Source organism: Lutra lutra, chromosome 5 (genome assembly GCF_902655055.1).
Source record: "Lutra lutra chromosome 5, mLutLut1.2, whole genome shotgun sequence".
Lineage (NCBI taxonomy): Eukaryota > Metazoa > Chordata > Mammalia > Carnivora > Mustelidae > Lutra > Lutra lutra.
Genome location: NC_062282.1, coordinates 109817349 through 109836297, shown reverse-complemented (window position 1 = coordinate 109836297; position 18949 = coordinate 109817349). Strand labels below are relative to the sequence as shown.

The following is an 18949-nucleotide window of genomic DNA, read 5'->3' as shown; positions in this document are numbered from 1 at the left end:
AAATACATGCTTTCTGTATACATCAGACCTGGGGGCCAAACTGATAGTCAGATCGCCTCCTGTCTGTCACACCATTTGCTCCTCTTTCTGTAATTGTGGGAAAATATGCATTCTGAGAGCTTTTCATGTTTTCCTGGCTCCAGGGATTTTGACCATCGTCATACAACAGATGCAGCTTATCTCGGAAAGCGGGCTTTATTTCAGTTTAGTCTATCTGGCTTCTTGTTTGGTTACGGCCAGCTGACTAACTGGTTTAGATACTGCGCCCTGGAAGTTTGAGTTTTACTAAAGTGTTTCTGGAGACCACCAAATCTCACAGGAAAAGAATCAAGGCACAGCTAGATGATTTGGGATTAAAGTAGCCCCCAAGGATGAAGTGCAGTTGGGGGACTTAGATGCTGTAAATTTCCTTTTGCTATGCTCCCCGTGGAAGGATTTAGAGGTGAGGTAGGAGGGGTGGGGAGGAAATGGATCTTCATATTTGAGGGAGTTAGTTTATAAAGGAGGAGAACTGGAAAGATTTTTTAGAAAACTCTACTGCCAAAGTCAGTAATGTGATATTATAGCAGCATAGCTTGCCTTAACCATGGAAATTAATAATATTTTAAGTCACAGCTCAAAATTCAAGAGGATCCCTACCTTTCCAAATAAGACATTAGGAAAAAAAAAATGCTTCTACACCCTCATATCCTCTATTAACCCAATGGTTTAGTCCAGTCTTCTTTGTGTTTTATCATTAAAACAGATTATCATTAAGTATTTTTTTCTCTTACACCAAAAAACCCAAAGGATCATAAAATTTAGATGTATCGCCACATCATTGCTATAACACCTTCTTCAGTTAACAGGTGCATATATTCCTATCAGAACACAGGTCCAAATGGGACTGCTTGTTGGTTTTTGCTAATTTTTTTAATTCATCTATCATACTGAAACCATAGACTTATGGTCCTAATGATTATGAATATATGTGCAAACACTACTTAACAAAGTGACTCTTTATTGAAAAAAGCCAAATATCCATGTGGATTTACTTAATTATTATTCATGAATTCTCTAAATATGTAATGAAGGATTAGGCATCCCGCAGCATCTTCTAGGATGCTATTCTGATAGCAGTTATTAGAAGCAGTGTGTTTTTCCAATCTCACCTAAAAAGAGCACGATACACATTTCATTCATTAAAAGCAACACATTTGGGTGATATTTTTGTAAAAATCATCCGACATAGGGAAATACTTCTTACACTTTAAGACTACTATAATGCATGGGTTATATCACAAAGACCCACATTTAGTTGTGTGTGTGTGTGTGTGTGTGTGCTGGCTGCCTGTGTGTGTTGTAAGGGAAAGTGTGACAGCTCCCGTTCATCACTACAGAAGCCAAAACTATCACTTTTAAACAATTTTACTAAAAATGTATTCTCTTTATGTCATGTAGGTAATATTTTCAACATCCGGGACATAGAGCTGTCAAGCCTTAAGAAACTGTTAACATTTTGGTGCTTTTCGCTGGTGAGTCCTACCCCTGACTTTGGTTTGGAGCAACCAGTGTGTACAGAATTGTCTCCATACTGTTCTAAGATCCACTTCTAGAGTTTATGTTGGTTATCACTACCAAAATAGGTCCCTTATTCCAGAGTTGCTGGGAGTTGGGAAGTTACTAATGCAGAGAAGAAAAGGTCAGCTGAAGAAACAACAACACAGTCATTGCTGAAATTTGGATAGAAAACTGTTTAGAAAACAATGCTGCTGTTAATGAAAAAAACATTTGTTCTTAGGCAACCTGCAAAGAGGAGAAAAAAATCTTTCAGGGTCCTGGCAATAAATCACAGAAGCACAGCTGCGTCGGGTAAACAGACCGGGAAAGCTGTTTCTCAGCAAATAATGGCGATGAATGTATACTCGCTTTAAGACAAAACAGAATGCACCTGAAAACTAAGTGGTACTACAAATGAGAGAAGAAAAGCAAAACCTTTTTAATACACATGTAAATAAAATGCTTATCTGTGAGTGTTACTTTGAAAGTGTGAAGATACTGAGATAAACCTGGGCCTTAAAAGGCAGCCTAGGTTCATTTTTCCTACTCTCTAATTTACTAGCTGTGTGACCTTGAGTACATCACTTCTCTGAGCCTCAATTTCTGGCCCATTTAGCCACACAGAGATACTGTCACGTAAACAAAATGATGTACCTGGGAACATTTGATAAACTATAAGGCATTCAACAAATAGCATCTCTTTTTATTCCTTGCCAAGAATTAAGTTGAGTCACCAGACTGGGGATCTTGTCTAGTTTGCTCCAAGTTCTACCTCCAGTACCCAGGATAGCACTTGGAAGACAGTAGGTGCTCCGTAAACATTTGCTAATGAGTGATTTTTTTAATTGCTGCTCGGACTTGGAACTAAGGGAAGCCAGAATCGTTGTAGCATATGTGATACTTCAAGGATCTCACCCTTATGTTTTCTTCAAGAAATGGCATCTTTCTTACTGTTTTCCTTAAGAAAAGGATGAGACTGCTCCATTTTCATATTTACCTTTTAAATTCTAAACAGACTCATCCTATGTAACTAGAAAAAAAAAAAAAAACTAGAAATGAAGCCATTACCTACCCTTTTTGATGGGCAATTCAATATGTGCTGCTTTCGGTTTTGTTCTAATTGTGGTGACGTCTGGATTAACACAGTAAAGCAGAATGTGGGGCCAGACCAATGTGTCTGAGTGTCTAATGCATTTTCATTCTGTCTGGTGGAATGGAAGTTTGGCACTGGGCATTTTTGTCAAAGCCAAACCACTGTATGACTTTAAGTAAAGGAAATCAAAATTTCAAAGCTGAGTATAGCCGAAAGTGCAATCTGTTTCTGATTGATGACTAAGAAATGTTACCATTAACCACCTAAAATACATTCTCAGGTTGGCCATAAAATACCAATTACAGGGATCATGAGATTCAAGCAATCATGAACACAGGCCTTTGTTTCATTCAGAAAAAGCAGATGCTTCTTGTAGTAGGAAAATTCCCCGTTGAGCAGATTTACAATACCTTTTATGTAACATTTACCAAGCCAAAGCTAATGTATTCTAACAACTATACCAATGCATTCTCCAGAGATGACTGATGATGAAAAATAAGCCCATTGACTCCCAAGTGCTTAGGAGGAGAAAATAAAGGCAGCTAGCACTGAATTCGATACTCCTTGGTACAAGCTACACAGATGGATTAAGGTCAATGCTTAGTTTGTCCTCAGTAAGAATACTGACAACAAGGTTCCTTTTGTGAGCTAGATGTCCTTAAATTCAGCTCAATGTGCCTGTCTGCAATTTTGTTCTATCAGCAAAACATCAGTGATTAAATCAACTCTGTTTTCCATGGGCTATGGACACATAAGGACACCGAACGTACTTAAGTAACCTGTGAATTTCCTTTGCAGGAAAAAACATGCCGTATGGCCAACATTGCTGAAAACATCCAAATAATTGTGCCAAAAAGCCGTCCAGAAGTAACATTTGCAATGAAATAGCTATCCTGTTCATCCTACAGATGTTGCATGAGCTCTTACCTTGTTCACAAAGTGCACCAACATAGCTCGGAAGGCAGAGGCACCTGAACGTATTAAAACCATCAACGCATGTGGCTCCATTGCGACAGGGGTTAGAGTGACATTCATCAAAATCTGAAATAAAATCATAAAAGGCCACAAAAATACTTTCAGAAAAGGTCAAAGGATCCTAGTTAGTATAAGGTTGCCAGATAAAGAACAGAAAGAACAGCCAGTTAAATGTCAATTTCAGATTTAAAGAAAATAATAATTTTTTAGTATAAATATATCCCATGCTGTATTTAGGGCTACTTACACTCAAAAATTATTCTTTTCTTTTAACCTGAAATTCAAATTTAACTGACCTTCCTGCACTTGATTTCCTAAATCTGGCAACCCTAAAAAAATTTCAAAGTTATTCATAGGAGGGTCATTTTCTCCATTGCTTTTAGATGGGCACATGAATCCTAGAACTGACAAAGAAATCCCTGGAACATTCTACCCTCAATCTTAGCTCATGCTCTGATTACCATACCTGTGGAATACTGAAAATATGTAACTGGCCTGACTGGGCCTTTTCCTTTCCAATCCATCCTTCATTCTGCTGACTGTCATCTCCTTCAAACACAGACATGATAATTTACTCTTTGGCTTTCAAACCTTCAAGAGATCCCAACTGCCCAGGGCAGAGATCTTCCAAGTGTAGTCCCTGGACCAGCAGAATAAGCATCACCTGAGAATGTCAGGGAGGCACATTCCCAGTGGCCCCCCTCACCAGACCTCCAGAATCAGACCTTGGGGCGGGGGGATGGGAACAACTGGTATTGTAGAAGCCCTGCCCATGATTTTGATGCCCACTGAAGTCTTAAAAATCCCTCTACTAGAGTAGGAAGTAAACTCGTCTGTACATTGGATTCAGAACCTTCTCAGACCTACCCATATCCACCCGGCTTTCAAGGACTTTCTCCCACAAACCCATACATAGGCATGCCTGAACACTTGCAGTCACCTAAATGTATTCTGCCATCTGTGGTGTCTGTGCCTTTGTTTGCTGTGTCTAAGTCTTGTCCCACCAGCTTTTTTTTTTTTTTTTTTAAGAAAAGGAAACCTAAATAAAAGTGAGAGTAAAAGGAACTGATTTAGTAAAGAGACAATGATACTCCTTGAAACCCAAAAAGAAGAGGACAACAACCTCAAAACTTATGCAGGTAGAGGTGCGTTAGGCTGGCCTCTGGAGAGAACTAGAGAAGGATCTTGCCCATCCCACCTCAGAGGAGCAAGTTAACTCAAAACATAAAAACTAAACTCCTTCATTTTTAAATACAGCTTTCTAAAATTTTTTGTGTATTTAAATTGATTATTGATATGCAGATCTGGGGAAGGAGATTAAAATAGTTCCTTACTATTTAGGCAACTTGGCATTTGTAAAGCCTATCTGTAGAAACTATAAAAAGACACTGTTCACCTCACTAAGCTTCACTGAGTTTTGGGTATATTAACAAAATTCAGCAAACACCTGTCCCCATTTCCCAGACTCCACTTAAATTACTCTATGATTTTAATGTCATTTAACAAATAATTCATTTACACATGGGTTTCTCTGAAATCCTTTGAGCAATATAAATTCTGCCCAATATATCTTCTGGAAAAGCATTACACTCCTTCAGACAAGAACATCTTACCAAGTTCACACTGGTCGCCACTGAATCCCGGCACACAGGTGCACACATAGGAAGTTTCAGTAGGGTAACACGTGCCTCCATTAAGGCATGGGTTCGTTTTGCAACGATCAGGTCCTACCATATTCAGGAAAGTAAGAAAAGCAATTAGGCTCATATCCAGTTTTCCATGTTTTGTAGCATAAATTGCCACTGATTGCTACCATAATGTAAGCTTTACCATAGCAATTTAGATACTATGCATAAAAATTAACATTAACTTTACTCTTTGGAGTGTTTCTTGGCATTATAACTAATCGTTACAAATTGCATCTATTTATTTCTGGGATTCAGTCATCATTATTTCTAAGCAATATTTTGTACAGTATCTGGCAACTAATATATTCTACTGCAGATTTAGTCGGCATGATAATGGCAATTGATTTTAGTCAAAAATGATTACACATATGTGCACAGTGAATGGAAAATGTATTCTTTTAAACGAGGTTAGTTCATGTGAAATGGTTGGATACACAAAACATGCATTCTTTTTAGCAGTTTGGCTTGTTATCATCATTTGAATTATTATTGCCTTTTACCACTTAATGCTCAGAAACTGTTTTTCTTCGAAAGTGTGCACTGAAGTCTCTTCTGCTACATTAATATGCTTTTTCCAAAAACACGTTCCAAATGTACTCCTTTAAACTATACTTGAAGAAAAGCAACACATAAATTAAGCTCTACTGTATAAAAACAGACCCAAAGACAAAAATCTCACCTAAAATGAGACCCCCATTTTTTTGAAACCCCCAATTTTTATTACAGTTTTTCTTATTAGAACACAAATAAAATCGACACTCCTAGAAGATAAATGTAAAGGCCAGAGACACAAATTTCTGAGAAACACTTTAAGATATGTTTCCTAAAGGCAAATATTTTTACAATACTTCAAGCACATATATTATTCTGTGGTATTGCTTGGATAATTGTATTTAAATGAGTTGCTTCTATTTATTATTTGAATGAGTTTTCAGAATTGCTTTTGTTTCAAAATGTTTAAAAATTCAGATGAGAGTCAAAAGTCTTACAAAATAATTGAGACAAATAGGTTATATATGGAATAAAAACCATATTTTCAAGAATCTTCAGTCCTGAAACCCTGAAGTAATTACACATGAAAAAAAAAGAGATCCACTTATGAAGCACAAACTTAAGGAACATTCAAGTAAGGAGGCACTGCTCTAGAAGGTAACTGAGACTTTCCACACAACAAAGTCAAACTCAAACTATCTGAATGTAAAGTAAATTCTGGACTATGAGAAAGACTTGAGAGATAAGACATTCACATGCATGAGTTCAACATTATAATCAGGTTGATTCAGATGCTTACACCTACTTCTTCAAAAATGACCCTAATTTTTCTAAGATTCTTTCTCCTATAGTTGTAAAAATATGCAAAATCTCCCTAGCCATTTTAGCCTTCTGCCTTTGAAAGGACACTGCTTCTCTGTCAAGGACGCCGTCCACAACACATCTACACGCTGCCCTCGATGCAAAACCAAAATGACACGTATGTGACAGTGCTTGATAAAACTGTGACGTGCCACACAAATGTGAAGTATTATTATTATTCCCACCACAGACTCCAGACACCATGCTGAGACTATGGACAAGGACTTGGCAAGAGAGTGGGTCCTCTGTGAACCTAAAGTAGTTTAGATCAGGAGAAAAGTTTTGTTTTGACGAATTCTGATTTTCCCTAAACAGTTTGTATTACTCTCTGAAAGTTGAACCTACGAGAGAGAAACCAGGCAATCCAATGTGAGCCACTGTTTACCGAATTCGCCTAAGGTCACAATTTGCTTTGCAATGAAGAAGCAGGCTCTCATTCTAGGTAAATCCTGTGGTCTGGATGGATTACTGGCACAAATTTCTCATCCATCAGTCAAACCTAACTCTCTATGACTTACCCATGATTTCTGTATTGTATTTCATCAACCTGAGGAACTTTCAACTAAATTATAAGAGAATAAATATTGGCCAGATTACTAGGTTATCATTTACAGACTAAATATAGCATGACAGTAACAACAACAAAAATCCATCAACCACCTCCAATTAACTGTATTCACCAAATACTCTAAGTCATTTATAAAAGTTGCACTTTATGATTGATTATTTTACTCTATCTGAAGCACAACAAACAGAGAACCATTAGTGGCAAAAAGATAACATTGAAACGGTGGGGAGAATAATTCCAAGTATAGCCATGCTGTAAAATATATTCATTAAAATAAAACATATTTTCAACAACACAGCCCTTGAAGTATAGATTTTTATTTATTTTCTTTTTCATAGGTCACTAGGTGGTAATGGCTATTTGTGGATTCCACTGACATTGTTATTTAAGTAACATTATTAGAAAATACCCCATTAAAGAAGACTTGTCAGTATTATCAAGCTAGATTAAAAGGACAATAAATTCTACAAAGTAAATATTCTAAGATATCTAGTTTATAAATAATTAAATATCAATTATTCATTTTTATACTATATTAATTGGTAACCAGCAAAGAGCAATGAAAAGACCATGACTTTGGAGTGGAGCTGATCTGGGTTCAAATCCCACCAATGCCATGGTGTGTGTGCCTATGCAACCACAAGCAAATTACAGAACTTCTCTGAACATCCACATCCCACCCTTCTAAGTAGGGATAATAATATGGGGATGATGATAATAATAACATAGCATTTTTGTGAAGATCATGTAAGAGAGTCTGTATGAACCAATATCAAATTCATGCTTGCTGTCCATTCAGTTAAAAGAAAAAAAAGAGGTCCTCTTTTGACAGGCAGGATGCAAATATATACCCCCTTCCCCTTCCCCGCCCCCACCCCTGGCTAGGCACTATAATGCTAGAAGCATTATACAGATTATCGGGAACAAGGAAATTACACAAAAGTGTGAACTGATAACTGATATTGCACAAACTATGTGGATGTTTATTAGAGTTATTTACCACTCAAAAAATTTTAAAGGCCTGACAGATTTTGATATTGCCATAATAGCACCCGTCAATGAGAAAATTTTAAAAACGGGATTTCTCCCCGTTTTTAAACTAAGATGTGTAACTACAGGGCATATGACAAAGCAATATTTTAGTTATAGGTAAAACCAAATTGAATCTTTATATTTCACTTTTTCTATGTCATAATTGTATGTTGTTTCTAAAACCCAGAAGAATACAAAGAATATCTGTAAAGCCCAGAAATACTCTACACTTATTTTCTTTGCCTCTAATTATGGACTCAGTAATGTGGCCTGTCCCATGGTTATGTGAATAATATAACAATCTCCACTGATTTAATGTCAGAATAAAAACTATATGCATAGATGTGTTAGGATCAAGGGACTGTTTCCAAGTTTGGAAACAGATTTATCAATGTTGTGACCTTACCTGGTAAATAGACTGCTGTGCCTTCCACTGACTCCTCATTAATGCCAATCAGGAAACCGGTTTCATTAGAAGTTTCCAGAAGGGAAAATGATGGTGTTGGAAGCTCAGTATTTAACTCTGCAATGCTTACTGTTGCCTGATTATTGGAATCAAGAATTCTTGTCGTTACTTGCTGTTCTGATGTTGGTACTGTGTAATCCTCCTCTCTGATCAAAGCTGCATGGGTTTCAGGGTTTATTTCCAGAGAGGAAGGAATGGTGGGCCACTCAGAAGTCTGTGGGCTGGGCTGAGGCACGACATCTGCCTCAACTCCATAAATTGCAGAAGCAGAAGTAGAATGTGGCCACAGTGTAGCACCTTCTAACTTAGTTTCACCTGCAGTTGTGACCATAGTTCCAGGAGCAGGGGTTCTAATATTGCTCGTCATTGTTTCTCCAGAAAGGTGAATATTGGCTTGGGTTTGGGAATCTTGGAGAATCTCAGTTCCCTCTTCAGCAGTCAGTTCTGTGGAAGAAGTTTCCATTTGTTCTAATAACTTAGGATGACTTTCATCTTCTGAAGGTTCTAATCCAGTGTCAGGAGATAAGGATGGAGGCTCGGTTATGTGAAGGAGCTCTTCATTCAATGATGTGAAAGTCACTTCCATATCTGCCAGACTTCCTGGAGACCTCTGAGATGTGGCAGCATCTGTACCAGGCAGAGTACTTGCTGCATGGTCCTCTGTGTGTTCAGAGGCTCCACTGCCTAAATAGACAGTGAGCAGAGATGATGGTGTCTGAGAGGATAACTTTTCAAAAGCTGAAACTGCTGATGTTGTATCAGTGTAATCCGAGGGATTGGATCCTTCCATCAGGTTAGGTGCCTCTGTTAAACTCTGAGCCATAAGGTGGATAGTACCAATACTTACGTAGGGTGTAGGATCGATCAGTGCCTCCTCAGATCCTGATGAGAATTCTGGCTGAAAAGAAGGACCTACATTTTTCTTTTCATCATACTCATCCTGTGTCTCCAAATGGCCCAACGTTGATATTACTTCACTTTGGTCTGCAATAGCTTGACCATCAGACAAAGTACTTGATTCAAAGATGTCATCTAGGACTTTTGCTTCACTTTTCGGTTCTTCAATCTCTGGATTAACTGTGGCAGATGTACTAGGAAGGAGCAGGGATGTTGCTGTGGGAAGCAAAATATCTAACTCTGCTTCTGTGCTAGGAAGAGGGAGCCCAGGTGTGAAGGTAAAGCCCATGGGATCTAAGTGGCTTCTGTCTTCAGAAGGCATTGATTCATTATGTGTTGTCTGCATGTAGTTAGCCAGAATAGGGTCACCAGAACCCTCAAAGTTTTCTTCAGTTAAAGAAAGGTTAACAGCTGCCTCATACTTCTCTTGAACTTGAGTGCTTTCTTCGCTACTGCCAAGTGGTCCTGATAGTACCTCTGGATCTATGTCCGTTTGCATTCCAAGGATGTCTACATATATAGGTTTAGTGTGATCAATATCTATGATAGTATTTTTATCTGATGTCAGCTCAGGCAGAATTTCAAGAATGGTACTCTCTGTAATTGTCAATATTAAATCCTTGTCCTCTTTGTCCAGATCTATAATGATGTTTTCAGTGGTTTTTCTTCTGTTAGGTTTTACGGTGGAATCCTCAAATCCTCTGAGATGGTCTTGGAAATTATCTGCAGCATCTTCTGTGGCCCTCTCATATGACACTGTATTTGACAGTGTGCTAGTTGGATCAGGGGAGCTTTCATTCTGCTCTAAATGAAGAGGCAGCAACATTGAAACTGTTGGGAATCCATCAACAGTAACAGCTTCAGCACTTGGAACCTCAGAATGTTTTTCCAGGGATCTATCAGAAACAAATGTGGTGCTTCCTTGCCTGTTTGCCTGAGTAGTTCCAGAAGTGTGGACTAAATCAACCATATCCAATTCCCCAGATCCCTCTCCAGAATGTTCATAAAGCAAGTCAGATGGTTTTGGTGCTGATGTAACAATTCCTGTTGCTGTTTCAAGACCATACGTTCTAGCCAGAAAATCGGAGGGAGGGACTGGTGTTTCTTTTGTTTCCACTGTTGAAGAATTCTCATCAGAGACTTGTTCAGTCACTGGTTGTGGTCTACTAGTCTGGATTTCTTCCGCCCGACCGTGGGTCTGATTTTGAGGATGTTCAGTATCTGTGGAGAAAGTGAGAGGTGCCATAGAAGGTCCTTCAGTTCTGGTGTCACTTAAAATTTTTAGTAAGGTTGTGCTGGACGTTGTCTCACTATCTTCAGAGAGGCTGTCTGTTTTGGAAATGGGTGGTCTAACTTCATTTGCTACACTTTCCATTTTCTCATAGTCTTCTGTTGTATCGCTTATGAGGCCGGTTTCTAAACTCTCCATGCGAGAAGCCTGGGGAGAGAATGTGGTAATGATTTGCTCCATTTCAGTAAAATTCACTGATGCTGTAATAGCCAAAACTTCTTCTCCTGATCCCAGTCCGGAGAATAAAAGATCAGCATCCGACTCTATCATTGTTGGCCTCACAACTTTGGGAAAAAGTTTTATAGTTTCCTCCTTTTGGATTGGAGAACCTGTAACTAAACTTTCAGCTGATACAGATTCAGTCACTGAGGTAGTAGCTAAGAAAAAATGGGATTTTTCAGTAACTTCAGGGAGAGCAGTATAGCGTTCCAAGCCCTTTAACTCTGGATCTGGAGTAGACTCATCAGTGAAGGAAACGCCTTCCTTCTCCATTTCCTCAGCAGTACTGTCAGTCCAATTCACTGTTAGTGTAGAATAATCTGTGGATCGGAGTCCAGTTTCAGTAAATGTCTGTGAATCAAACATTGTTTGTTCTGGTGCAACTGGACTTTGAGGGGATTCAAAAGACTTTGGCTCCTTAATCTTTTCCTCTGATGCTGTCTCACTTTCAATTCCTTGCCTTACAGGGTTGACTTCTTGCGTGGACCATAATTTGGCTGGCTCCATAGTCTGGGGAAAATTCACTGAAACTGTGCCACTGACTGTCATTTCCACCTTTTCTGTTGTGGCTTCAGTACCTTCAGCTTCTGCTATTGGTAAAATTGTGGTCCTTTCATTGGCTTCATTAATAGCATCTTCTCCCAATCCTTGGTCAATGAATGGGGAGTCTGTACCAGAAACATTCCCCACAGCACTAGGAAACACTTGGTCCACAGAGCTGCTTACTGAGACCAGCTGTTCCCCTGAGCCCTCAGCTGAGGCTGTGAACTCTTCCCAAGGGAAGGTGGAAGTGCTGACCGAGGTACTCCTCAGTCCTTCTGAGTCAGCTCTGTGGTTAGTGTGATCTGAAGCAGGTATTACAGATGATGAAATCTGGGTATCCTGAAATGCTGCATCTCCAGAGCCTTCCATCATTACCGTTCCTTCTTTTGCTATGGGATAAGTTACTGTTGAGTACTCTCTAAAGTCACCACTGAAATCTTCTTCCAAAGGAAAATCTGTAGAAAAGCCCTTTATTCCTGGCCCACGATTTTGTTCTCCTGAGACTTCTGAAATCAAGTTTTCTTTGGATGTTTGGCTTACAATTTCAGCAACCTCTCTGTCCATTATAGTACTCAAAACTAATCCTGTTGGCTCATAAGGGAATACAGTTTCCACATGGGGAGACAAAGTGCCAGCTGCTTCCTTCCTGGTTGGACTTTCAGACTCTAAATTTAATGAAAATGAAGATGCAGTGACTGTTTCTGGGTCAGCAGCAGCTTCTCCAGAGCCTGGCTCCATAGAGAGAGAGGCAGGGCTCCCTGGAATAGTGGACAGCCCCTCCTGAACCTCAGGTTGACTGCTACTGCTGGGCTTAGCAGTCTGTGCCCCCAGACTGTCTAAAACATTTGATTCTGTAAAGACAAGAGTAGAACTTGTCATTTCATTTTCAGACTCTGTGGGTTTTGTCGAGGACATAAAACTGTTCCTGGCAGCAGATGCTGAATCGCCAGATGTTGGTTCACTTGAGCTTTCTAATTCAGAAGGTAAAATCAATTGATCTGATCTTGGTGTTGATGAATATACCTGAACTGTAGAAGCTATACCTGGGGTTCCCTCCTCATCTTTCCTTTTCTTTCCTTCAAGAAATGTACTGAAGACCCACTCAGAAGTGTCTGTTTCCCCTCCAAATTTGGTAGGTGCTACTTCTGCAGAAGGTTGTTGAGAAACGGAGTAAAAGTTCGTTGTAGAAATACCAAAAAGACCTTCTGTGATCATGATCTTGCTGGTGTCTAAAGTAACCAGTGTATCCGTAGTATTTCTCTGTGATAAATCAGTTGTCAAAGTGAACATTTTCTTTTTATCTTCTTCGGCTTCTCCAGAGCCTTCTGGAAATGGAATTGAAGGACTCCCTGAGAGCTCTACATTTTCTCTAGGGGTTGTTTCTACCCAGCTTTCTACAGTGGACAATGCGCCATCAGGGAGGGCATTTCCTGTAAAGGCAACTGACACTTCCTCTGAAACATCTGCTGACACAGAACTTGGAACTATACTTGGAGTATATGCGATAGAAATAGTTTTGTCGGCCTCTTCATCAAATGTTCCTTCAGTAGCCCTCAAAAAGATTTTTTGAGATTCTTGGTCAATGGCAGCATCTCCTGAAAACTCTTCAGAAAACAGAGTTCCAGGTTCCATATGTTCATGGACCAGATTATCAAGTTGAGGCTCTCTTTCTGTGACTGATTCTGGCCCCTCTGTGGCTTTTCCCTCATGGAACGGGACTGTGGGGAAAACATCAGGCTCACCACTTGAAAAATGTTCGGGTGTTTCAGGGTAAGTCTCGGGCTTCCACGTAAGTTCAAACGACTCAGTTGTTTCTTTCGATTCATTAGGGTGCATGGCGGTAGACAATCCGGTCTCGGTGATCACAAACAGATGTGTTTCACTTTCACCGCTGTCTGAAAAATTTTGAGAAGGTGCAACACTCTCAAACTGGCCACGTCTAGCTTCTGCTGCTTCTGGGTCCTTGGGCACAGTGGTAACTAGCTGCTTCCCATTAATGTACTGCACTGATGGGGTGGTCGTGACGTCCGTAGCGTTTGCACACTCTTCGTCTTCCTCTTCGTCTTCTTCACTGTGGTACAGATCTATTTCAATAAACTCGGGTAAAATTTCAGCAATTAGCTCGTGCTCTGGATCTGTTTCTTCACTACAAGGTTCATCTTCTTTAGATTCTGAATCTATTGGATGACCACTTACACTCAAATCACTCATTCGACCTGAAAAAAACAAAGAGTTTTCACAATACTTGAATAGAAGATTTGGCAGTGTATGACAGAAGAAATCGACAGCAAGGCTGGCTGATCACACTCATGCACACAAAGAAGAATTCGAATCTTTTCACATAGAGTGCAACTACCCTTCTACACGTGGTTCTCAGTCTCCAAATTTGTGGATTCACATTAACAATCGGAAAAATAAACCCAATATAAGATTATAGGAACAGATTATGAGAACTCTTCAACATGTTTAACAAAGCAAGACCCTTAAAATGAAACAAGGAGTCACATATATACATTGTAATTGTGAAATGTGGAAATTCATATGCATGTGAACTGAAAAAAAAGAAAAAGAAAAATTAAGACCATTTCACCAAATCATACAGAAAAAAGTAAGCGGTTATTGTTTTATGTAAGGGGAGTCTGAGACACCCTCTATTCGGTAAGGAAATAAGAAGAGATTCCTTCTCTGGCCATAATCTGTCCTAGAGAAGACTGGTTTCAGGAAAGTAAAGGAGAGGTTTCTTTACAGATCTTTCACAGTGCAACCACAGCCCCTCCCCAGTGTAACAGTGAGACAAAATTTAGCTGCAAAGGCTGTAGCCATGGGCCAGACACCCAGGCAGGAGGCCATGCATGGAGGCTCCACGCAGGGAGAGCTCACTGAGAACACCAAGAAGGAAGGAAGGGCCCACCGCACTTCACACCTTTGTCCTTCATGAGAGGTGATCTGGATTGGGTCAGTTACAGTTCCTTTTATTAACATTTCTCCAAGGAAAGTTCAGGAGTCACATCTAAACATCTGAACTAGCACACTTTAAATAACACATATCCTGAGAACACTCTCTTGTAAATTGTAAATTGCTATAAGGTACCAACCACTAAGCTAGCTCAATGGACTCTTGTGCTTCCAGAATTACATCAGCCAAACGCCTTGTCTGGGCACCAGGAAGGAGGAAATTCTGGGCCATCACTTTTATCAGAGTGTAATTCAGTTGTCCTAGGAGAGATTTCTGCCAGTGCAACTGTCCTCGTCCCAGTGTCACGGGAGTGCGAAAAGGTACCTATGCGTGCAAGGGCCCGTGAGAAGACAGAGAGCAGCACGAGGATTGCACAGTATCTCACTCTCCTGTTGCAGAATTAATTTTCAGCCGAGCCCCAATTCATGCCACATACACTCAGATGAAACCGAGAAGCTTACAGAAAGAATAATTATGACGGATCCAGCCCTGTCCCCCTTTGGTAGGAAGATTGTTCCTGTAGCAAGAAGCCACTTCTTTCCATGTATGAAAAGATCAACATCAATCATTTACTGATAAGTTAGACGAGAAAAAACGGGTCTTGCTTGTATTCCTTATGCATCAAAATAAATTCAGAAGTACAGGAACTACCAAGAAAAACTCTAAGAAGCTCCTCTATGTTTTTAACTATGGTTTGCTTAGAAAACGAAAGACCACAGAACTTTTATGTAACTGGAAGACATATATTATCTACCTTTATCCCCTTTACCCTACTAAAAGCAAAAAACAAACAAAACAAAACAACAACAACAACAACAACAACTCTTCTCTGTATCCCATCACATCTTCACTACGTAATCTCCATAAAATATTACTTGTATAAGGCTGGGTTATTCTTACCCTAACCATATGTCCTATAACCAAATCTCCCTCTCATTCTACCTCAGACATTCTGCCTTCCAACTATAAAAACAAAGGCTCATGGGTATTCAAATGAATAAAAAATTCTTCTACCATAAGAAAAATGAGATCAACACATAACTCTAGCATATTACGAAAATATAAAATGAAGACAAATGATTTCTGCCACAGATGCTGCAACAACTCCTAATTGCCAAACAAGAACATGACTAAATGCCTTACGTTTTTTCAAAAAATATAATTAGAAGCATAAGCTCGTTCAATATTACATCACTGAAGTTGTTATTGTGCTCTTACAGTGTCTCATGGTGTGTATGTTTTAGAAGAGGACACTTTTAAAATCTTCAGATAACATCTCTTAATAGTGCTTGCAATGAAGCCCACTGTTTTGCTATGAAAAAAATGATAATATATATGCATATGTACATATATGTATATGAGAATGCATTTTAAACGCCTTTGTACAAATGAATCTTTTCAAATATCATATCAGCAATTTTATCTAATCACCAAATTAAGTAGTCTCTCATTGCCAATATTATTTTAACATAGTCAAGGTAAGCCAGACTCAGGAAAACTATTTTGTACAACTTTATAGCATCTAACTGGAGCTTCAAAAGTATGCCTATCTTCAACTGCTAATATTCTCATTTTACGTTCAACCTTTTGCATTAGGTTTCATGAGGTGTAAATAAAACTAGGATTCGCATCAAGAAGTATCACACACAGACACTAAATTCACACAGAATTTTTCATTTAAATATGGAAAGAATTTTAAATAAGAAACACAGGTCTGTGTCAAGCATAAAATCCCCACCACATTTTTTACTGTTTTATAAATAATGAAGGTAAAACTAACCATTCAACCAAGCTTCTCCAAACAAACATAGGATAAATAAGGAAATGACTGCTTGATAGTGTTTATTTATAAACTCCTAGGCCAGGAACAGGGTAAATAATACTCATCACCTGCATAGGTTGATATAGGTTTCTAAATAAATTCCTTACTTTAAAAATTAGTAAAAAAAGAAAAACCGATTAAAACATATCCCATCACCTTCTTAGTGAGTATAAATGGAGGTCCCATCAATGAAGGATGGTGGTAGCTCTAAAAATAAGTGGGGTGAAGAAAAGCAGAGAGAGAGAGAGAGAAGACACTAAGGTGTGTCAAAGGAACTGACATGTCATGATGTTCACTTAAGTGTTTTACAAAGGAATGAATAACTTAAAATAAAATGTTTTTTTCCCCTTAGAATAGAAAACAAAGAAGAACTATAATTGTAAATCAACAATTTATATACTAATTTCATTGACTATCAATTCTCATCAAATCTACTTAATTCAATTAATAAAACACCCTGGCATTTACTTTATATTTTTCTAATTTTAGTTCCAATGAACAAAGTGTACTGCTGTTTTAGTCCAGTTTCCACTTAGATAATGAACTTCCACATTTCGTATTGCATGTGAATCTATGGGGACCTCCCTTAGCACTTCAGACCATCATATCAGAATATTTTACCCAAAGATTCAACTGTTAGATGCAATATATTCCATTTTCTAGCCTAAGTAAGTATCACAATATTTCTATCACAGCAATACAAGCGTAGCAGAGTTGGCCTTTGCATCTTGATTTTTGCACATAAAATTAAATTCACTACCACAACCAACTGTATTATCTTCCCAGAGGACAACTGACTGCATAAAATGTACTACCTATTATGTGTCAGACTGTATTGCAGATGCTTGAGACTCTGTAGAGACCTAGAACCTCCAAGAATATCTTCCAAGTCTGTTTGTCTGCCTGCCTGCCTCTTTCTCTTTTTCAAACAAATGCTCTTTCCAAGAGGTTAAGAAAAATGGCCTTACTACACTCGTTTCTCTTAATTTGAAAAGGAAAATCTTGGGGTGTACATATTGCAAATGTACCAATCATTACATTTAGCCTAGGATTCCTTCCTGCACCTGCGTCCCAAGTGTCTGATCTGACTTACTCTCAGAATAGTAGAAAACACAGAAACATCTTAAGCTGTCTTGTCTTATGCTTCTCATTATACCACGAAGCCAGTGACCACCAAAGAACTATCAGCACATTACACTAAACAGTGACTGAGAAGAAGAGATAGGTTTTAACATGTGCTCATTTGATCTGTATCACAGAAATGTTCTACTAGAGGGGAATTCTTAAATAAAACAGATACAAAATAACATTGAAATTATTTTGTTTCCTTTTTCCATAGTCTCACAACTAAGTGACTAATATTCATTGTTTAAGTAAGTTGTGTCAGCTTCCAAATGCTTTCATCACATTTTTTAATATTGTCTTGAGGGTGAGGGAAATGTTCATTTTCTAGGGCTTTAAACATATTTTTTTTTCCCACCAACAGATTCTCTACAGATCAATCTACATTTTATTCTGTCAGTGTGGCTAATGTGTTCCCATACTTTAAAAATCTCACAGGGGGTGTGGAGCTCTGAAATCTGCCCAGCACAGATGGGCGAGTTCTTTGCCACCATCCTATATTCCTGTTATGGCTACTGGACATCTCACCCAGATTCCCCTTTGCTCCTTTTTATTATTCAGTCTTTAAAATTATTTCTTCATCCCTCTTTCTTGTTACTACCACCACCCACCACCCATGTTATTAGACAGTTATAAGTACTATCATGATTGCAAACCATATAAATTTTCTTTGTGGGTTGTGGTGGGGAGACACCTGTGCATTCTAAAAGAAGGTATCTTACTCCAAAATCATGATCTGCTCTAGTTCCTGTTAACAGTGCAACCTAATGGAGTAATTAACATTCCCAGCTCTTAGATGAACAAGTCCTTATAAAAGACTCTCTATTTTGGAATTTTATTCTAAGGATAATATAACTTTTATTTGGATTTCAAGAGTCAAACCACAGAACTCTACACAGTGTATGTATAATCTGTTCTATGTTTATACAAATGTATTTTAACAGCTTGACTTGAATATACTAGTACCACAGTTAATAGATTTTTTAATGGCATTTCACACAACACTTAATTCCTAGCTGACCTCAAATTATTCACCAAGTATATTTAAGTACTTCATGGCAGAATTTTGTGGACATAGCACAATCTTCCAGTCATGCTGCTAGTGGACACAAAACATTGTTGCTAAGATGCATAGGCAGCTGGCTAAGGTTCACATTCTCTTCGGGGAATTTTACAATTTAAGTTTAAGAGCTTTTAATTAAATATAACTATATACCAATATACTCAGCAGAGATATAGTAGGATCACATTTCTTTAGTAAAATGGATTTCATTTTAATGTGCAACAAAAATAGTTTGTTCCCTTATTTTAAAAATAAAATAGGCAACCATACTGAAGTGGCTGAGCAATATTTATAGAATTTAAATAGAGAAAGTCTGAAGTTC

At 38.5% G+C, this 18949-nt stretch overlaps 1 protein-coding gene across 3 annotated transcripts in view; it reads right to left on the bottom strand.

Moving 5' to 3' along the window:
* The window catches only part of VCAN (versican), a 112152-nt gene that overhangs the window by 29709 nt on the left and 63494 nt on the right, over positions 1–18949 (bottom strand). For 2 of the 3 annotated variants that reach the window (XM_047730414.1, XM_047730416.1), the window contains 3 exons: positions 8655–13880; positions 5221–5334; positions 3560–3673 (listed from right to left, as the gene is read on the bottom strand). In XM_047730414.1, coding sequence (XP_047586370.1) covers positions 3560–3673; positions 5221–5334; positions 8655–13880 — 5454 coding nt within the window. The remainder of the gene's footprint in view (positions 1–3559; positions 3674–5220; positions 5335–8654; positions 13881–18949) is intronic. The other variant, XM_047730417.1, reaches the window with a different exon arrangement.